This window comes from Hypomesus transpacificus, chromosome 4 (genome assembly GCF_021917145.1).
Source record: "Hypomesus transpacificus isolate Combined female chromosome 4, fHypTra1, whole genome shotgun sequence".
Taxonomy (NCBI): domain Eukaryota; kingdom Metazoa; phylum Chordata; class Actinopteri; order Osmeriformes; family Osmeridae; genus Hypomesus; species Hypomesus transpacificus.
Genome location: NC_061063.1, coordinates 7,629,401 through 7,636,488, shown reverse-complemented (window position 1 = coordinate 7,636,488; position 7,088 = coordinate 7,629,401). Strand labels below are relative to the sequence as shown.

The 7,088-nt window shown below is 39.7% G+C and overlaps 1 protein-coding gene across 1 annotated transcript; it reads right to left on the bottom strand.

The window, feature by feature from the left end:
* Window positions 1-488: 488 nt before the first annotated feature.
* LOC124467219 (sodium-dependent neutral amino acid transporter B(0)AT1-like) lies at window positions 489-6,730 on the bottom strand. The gene is made up of 12 exons (XM_047019415.1): window positions 6,432-6,730; window positions 5,295-5,435; window positions 5,027-5,164; window positions 4,738-4,919; window positions 4,441-4,551; window positions 4,185-4,297; window positions 3,815-3,943; window positions 2,520-2,676; window positions 2,101-2,305; window positions 1,729-1,888; window positions 1,367-1,529; window positions 489-1,239 (listed from the first exon to the last, which is right to left on the bottom strand). The coding sequence occupies exons 1-12, from the start codon at window positions 6,628-6,630 to the stop codon at window positions 1,066-1,068; spliced, it is 1,872 nt and encodes a 623-aa protein (XP_046875371.1). The 5' UTR covers window positions 6,631-6,730; the 3' UTR covers window positions 489-1,065.
* Window positions 6,731-7,088: the final 358 nt, after the last annotated feature.

The following is a 7,088-nucleotide window of genomic DNA, read 5'->3' as shown; positions in this document are numbered from 1 at the left end:
AAGTTTTATTAATGAACTGTTGCATCAGTTTGGTATGTGATGAGGCAAGGCAAGTTTATTTGTATAGCACATTTCAACAACAAGGCAATTCAAAGTGCTTCACATAAAACCATTAAAAGCATCAAAACATAATGCAAAAGAAAACAAGATTAAAAACAATTAAGAACATTCAATAAGACATTGAAAACAGTCAAAATGCAAGAAATAAAATAAAAGTTTTAGTGCAGTTTAAGAAACATAATGCAAGAGCGAGATGCAGAAATGTATATCCTTGAATCTGGTTCAAATAAAGGCAACAGCAAACAGGTGGGCCAGGCAAAGTTCAGGGGCTGTGATAAGCAGGGTACCAGGAAGAAAATGTCTACATTTATAATTTGATATCATCATTTAGTGGTCAAAACTCTCTGTCTGTTAATAGGTAACCTGGTGATGCTGCTTGTACCCTGCGGGAGTTACCAGGAAAGGATCTTAAAACCCCTTTTACCTTTCAATAAAGAAAGACAAATTCATAATACAGATGGGAACGTGTCTGGGGTAGACACTATAACCATTAAATGGACCATTACATTTTTTTTATGAAATGTTGCATCAGTTTAGTATGTGAGAAACAGGTAGGCCAGGAAAAGTTCAGGAACTGTGATAGAAAAACATACATATTAAATACAGATAATTACCACAACCCCAAAAATGCATAAAAAGAGGTTAACATTTTTTTATTAGGTGTTAAGTATATATTTTTTAAAGAAATATGATCTTGCTTTTTAAATAAGGTGACATACACTTTTTGGCATTTAGAAAAAAGCAACAAAGCACAAATGTAACTTTAACCAATGTCTATGTATATTACAATATATTATTAACTAGTGGACATAATTGTAAACAATTTCAAGAGACTGCAGCAGCTAAGAAAGGGCCAAAATCAAAAGTTTATCTGGTCACAAGTTCATTTAATAAAAGCACATTATAAAACAATTTTTCTGTTTATAAACAACACTTAATATTGCCAATTTTACAAAGTTGCAAAAAGAGTGAACTAGACAAAACACTGAAATGCTTAAAAATACTTTATTGAACGTTTTCCAGAATCTGCATCTGGTTTTGATTCTTGCAGCACCGGTCATAGATGACCTTGCCCAATGCATAGATCGGGACTATGAGAGTTGGTACACCAGCTAAAATGAAAATAATACTGCTGATCCAGCTAGGATAGGTCTTGACATCCAACAGAGGGAAGTTCTCCTGAGACATTGAAGAAAATTATGTTAGAAGAACATTCATGTTTTTTTTTTATCATGCATAATTCACAGTCATTTATTTGACAATTAGATATACATCATACAAATGAGCAGTGAGCTATTGCACATACTGATTCAGGATCCCAGGAGAGGTAGGTGAGTTCCTCTGTGATCTTTCCCACCAGGTAGAAGATTAAGATGACCAGAACAATAAGAGGACTGATCACCATCCAGGTGCTTTGCCAAAAGATGTTTGGCTTGTGTCCAATCATAAACTGTATATCCTTGTTAAACCTCAGGGCAAAGGATGTCATTGAATTACTTTTTAGACTTGGGTCAGAGTGTGCCAACTATGTAATAAAACAATATAAATGATTATTTATCATGGTTAGAAAAACTACTACTGAATAAATACTAAATCATACTGATTAACACACACACACACACACATGACAAAAGCTAATCATGAGAGATCTTGAAGCTGTTTATCTACCTGTCTATCCCGTAGACCCAGACAACAATGAACATCTCAAAAAAGGCGATGGTGAGAAGGGGGATGGAGCCAGCAAAGTTGTCAAAGAAGGCGAGCCAGTAATTCCCTGAGCGCTGGGTGAAAAGCAAGGCGATGACAAAAGCCACCATGCAAACAATAACTGAAACACAGAGGAAACACACAATTGAGGTCTGTGGTACAAAAAAATCAGTACCATCATTTTACTTTCCAGTTTTCCGGACGTGGAAACCAGCATCTGGTCACTCAAGAACAGTAAAACGTGAGCACAGTCTTAATCTTATGGATGTGCCACATTCTAATTCACATTAAATGTTTGTATTGCAGTGTCTGAAAGTAAAATACTTCTTAGACCTGTGAGGACTTCTTTGCGCCAGTGTTTGGGGAAGATGCCAAGATCCTGCAGGGGCACCACCACTCCCTCCATGTTCCCAAACATGGTGGACAACCCCAGGCAGAAGAGCATGACGAAGAAGAGGATGGCCCACAGAGGAGACACGGGCATCTTGCTGATGGCCTCTGTGAACACAATGAAGGCCAGACCTGTTCCTTCAACACCCTGCAGGTACAAAACGCATATTAGTGACAGCATACATAGAACATGCATGGAAATACATATAACAACTTTATGTTGTGAAGGTTTCACAAGGTTTCTAATGGCTCTTTACACTGTGTGAAGACACATTAACAGACAATCCACTTATAAGTTGAAAGAGGTTCTGATGGAATGTATCTGTAATGTTTAGATGTAGTGCATGACTGAAGCTCGGTACCTCACTGAGTAATTGCTGCATGTCGCAGATTTTGATATCCAGCGACTGAATAATGTCCGGTGAAGTGTTGTTCAGACTGCTAAGCTGGTCCAAGTAGTTGTCCTCTGTGATGGAATCCTCAGGAAGTTCAAAGGTATTCAGTAGTAATAGAATGTTTCTGAGAAAAACAAACTAGTGTTTTGAGTCAAATAAAAAGGTCCTAGTTCATCTGAACTCTGAAGATTCTAGAAGATTCTACATTTGAATATGTTTTTAGTCGTAGGCTATTAGGGGTGTTTAGGAAAATAATTTAGATTGTTTGAAGTTTGTATAATTGATTAATTCTTGATGAGGACTCTACTCTACTGTACTCTATTGTATTCTGCTTTAGGCTTCTTGTTCTCCTCCTCTTCTCTCCTATCCTTTCCTTTCACTTCACATGTGGAAAGTTTTGAAAGGTTGAAAAAAAACCTTTCTTAAACCGTGTTGTGTTTGTGCAACGACAGTCTGAATTATTTTCTAAATGGCCCCTAGTGTCAGATGCAAATATTTTGCATTTACTAATGTAGGGCTGTATTGGCACCCCCTTTGTCACTGGTCCCTAAGACACTCGTCTGGGACAGTCGTTGATTTGCATGAATGCTAAAATGACAATCACACTCTAATGACCACGTCTGGAGAGGTGATCTCAACAGTTGAATAGGAAGGTGGACCTAGGAAGACTCTGAAATTATCATTAAAAGTTGCGTTCTTGTAAATGTAGTTCTAAACAGCTTTTAATGTCATATTTGATATGATTGTGTTTTATTATTTTAGGGATTACATTCTAGTAATACTTTTAATACTGTAACATGTTCATTTACACAGTTTGTGCTTGCAACAGACCAACATGTGTTAACATATTCCCTTGTCTTGCAAGGGCACCACTTGGTCTACTGCAGCCTTGATTAATGATCCAATTTGAATTTGTATGTGTTTGACAACCTTTCTTTCATATGGCCGGTGTCCCCATTTTAGTATGCAGGTTTGGGTGTAAAAAGAAACATGTTTTTACGATACAGCTCTGGTGCGTTAGGCGCCTAGTTTCTTTGTGAATACTTTAGTAAACAATTGCTCTCAAGGTATGATTTGTATTTAATGATGTTTCATTATTATTGTATTGATTATTACATCAAAACACATAAACAACGTTCCAAAATAAAAGTAAACCACATTTAGCTTCCAGGCAAAGTCAAAATAGACTATGCAAGATTTACCAGATGTGCTTCATGTAGGCCAGAATCAAAGGCCCTTAGAGAAATGGAGTCCAAACATACCTGCTAATGCAGTTATCAAACCTTTCAGTGGCCTTGAAGCCAATGATAGAGTAGATAACAGTAGCCGCATAGACAGAGGTGCACCCTGTAATCACCGCAAGAATCACAGCATCTTTCTCACAGTCGTTGCTGTGGAACAAGTGGGGAAGAAGACCACAGTTCACTCCACATACAAAACAAAAATACACATCCCAGGATTCAGTGCATTGCTTCCGATGTTTAACATTCCGCCAGCTGATCAAGAACCAATCGGCGTTTACAAATAATGTTGGTTCTTCTGACCTGAGTATAATTCAGACTGAATCTTGGAAACTTTATCCCAGACATATTTTGTAGACAGATTTTATGAGGAGGAGCCAACAGGCCTTACTGAACGGGGTTGTAGCTGGAGAATGAGATGAGACCTCCCCAGGCCAAGCCAAAGGAGTAGAACACCTGTGCCCCTGCATCTAGCCACGTGTTAGCCTTCATCAACTCGTTGACCTTGAGGGATGGACATTAACACAGTTCAACATGTATTTTTTCTTTGTTTACATGCACAAGAGAACACAGAAGGGATGAATGTGTGGTGCTTGTCAATTGAAGAACACGTCCGGATGTTTTTGTAAATGTTAGTGCTTACGTACATCGGGTGTGAAGAGGAATTTGATGCCACTCAGGGAACCTTTGAGAGTCAGCCCTCTGATTAGGAAGATGGTGAGAACGATGTAGGGCAACGTGGAGGTGATGTATACAGCCTAGCACACATGTAAATACAGAAAGGACTGTTGAGAAAGAGTGGGACAAGAAACTCTTGCAAACAACAAAGTGTTTATTTAAAAGTCTAGTTTACATGTATTCACAATCTAAAACTCGGCTGATTTTAAATTCACTTGAAAACTGGGCAGTTCAATTTGTTCATGTACAGACTTCCACCTTCTAACCTTTCCTGATGATTCAATTCCCCTGATGCAACACACACCGATCACTATCCAGGCAGAGAGGAGACACAGGACAATCCACCACTGGAGATCTCCAGGGTCCTCGATGCTTGCTGAGGTGTTCAGCGTCACTCTGTACCAGTAGTAGTCCTGAGGTGAGCTCTGGCCACATTCTGCCACTAGTCCTGCACCAGGCAACAAAACAAGTTATAAGTGTGGATGTGCTTGTCTGTGCTTTGTGTGTGCTTGTGTGTGTATGTGTGTGTCTACTTTTGAGTTTCTTTTCCATTACCTGTCTTGTTTTCATTGAGCGGGCATTGTGTCCATGGCAGTGGATCTTGGAAGGAGTTAAACAGATACCACATGATCCAGGCCATGATAGTATTGTAGTAGAGTCCCACAAAGAAGGACACTAGCATTGATGCAATACCTGTAAGAGTGTAAACCCTGTTACTCTCCACATCCTTAGGATTTGTCTATGAACAATATCCTGATCCTAATTTCAGCCTCCTGATTACTTTTGCTCTTTTGCTCCAGTTCAGACTGGTGCATGAACTCACCAACTCCTGTGAGGTAAGGGCTGATAGACCTCCAGCATCCCACACTGCCCTTCCTGAGGCGCTGGCCAATCGCAAACTCCATCAGTAAGAGGGGGGTTCCCTCCAGTACCAACAGGATCAGGAAAGGGATCATGAAGGCTCCTGGAAATTCCACCAACACATTGTGATGAAGCTGCCAGAACATACGTGCAGTAATTCAGTAGGTGGCAGTAGAGGGATTTTTTTATCGGACAAGTTGCATCTTAGTCATCTAGCTAAGTGGTTCTTAACCCTAGTCCTCAATTGCCCCCTGTCCTGCATGTTCTAGACGTTTCCTTGCTCCAACACACCTGATTTAGCAGGTTGTCATTAAACATGGAATATGTCCCCCCACTTTTTATTAAGAAAGTTATATTTAACAACCTCATCCTCAGTTATAAAAATGTTTCTACCTTGTGTTATATAATATTGTTTTTCAGTAAGCATCAAAAGCCATCCGCCATAAAATGGCATTCACAGATTTGCCTGGTTTGTGGACAAACTGCTTGTTATGCAGTTTTAGAAATCCTGTGCATCTGACATCGAAAGACCTAGGATGACAGTTTCAAGGAGTGGGAATATCCATTATGTAATGGTAAAAGGCATTGTTAAATAACTTATTATCAAGAATCATTGATCAGATTCTTGACATTTGCACCTACTATTCAAATGTCTCAACAAATATGTGACAGATTTACAGCTTTGGTCATCATTTCTAGCCCCAAGCACACAAAAAATCTTCGTATGGCTTTGTTTTCCATCACTTTCAAAACAAATCAAAGATACTTGAAATAACATGCTTGTCTAAATTGTTGGCAGGGTTTGCAATTGATTCAGTAGCAAAAGATTCACAGAGAGTGTTACTCATGATACGTTCATATGCAGTCAGCCCTACCGTAATGACAGAAATGTGGTGTTCACATTAGTACGAAGCATACAATCTGTTTAATCTCTCAGTGGGTAAGTAAAACTGTCCACTACTTAACATTGAACATCATATGAATATTGTAGTCTGCAGTAAGATATAACTTTGTATTTGCATTCGAAATCTACATACCCAATTGTAGTCATGCATTTAGCTCAATCTGTATCCCCCTCTGCCTTTCAGCCCCAGCTTACCTCCTCCATGGCTTTGGCACAAGTAGGGGAAACGCCAGACATTGCCCAGCCCCACACAGAAGCCCACACAGGTGAGAATATACTGGGCTTTGTTGTCCCACTTGGGCCTTTCACTGGTCTCTTTTTGCTCCATGGTCTCAAGGTCCTCAAGTGAAGGGATCCGATCATCCAGACCTGGGTTCGGCAGCACCAGTTTCATGGCTGCAGGTTTGGTTCCTCACTGGCAAAAGTAAGACAATGGACAGGCATCAACCACAGCTCAGTTTCACTAGCACTTCCACTGTAGCATACCTGAGAGTAGCCAGTTAGCCAGCAACTCAGCATTTGTGTTCATGCATGTGTGTGATGGGGGAGGAGGTGTGTGTGTGGGGGGTGGGGGATGGGGGATAGGGGTGCTGGTACATGGCACTGTATGCATATGCACATGCTGAAGGCCATTGTTTTATGGTTTTTTATCTTTTACACTTTTATCTTTTAACAACCCCCCTACCTGTATCCATCCATCCGCTTTCAAAGCCATTAGCCTTGAAGCTCCAAGTCTGGTCAATAAAGCATGAAGATACAGGACATTTGATAATAATTCATTTAGTATCCTGTCCTGTGAGAGTATGTGCCCCACTATCAAGAATTATTAGTTTGTTATTGAATCTTTTTGAT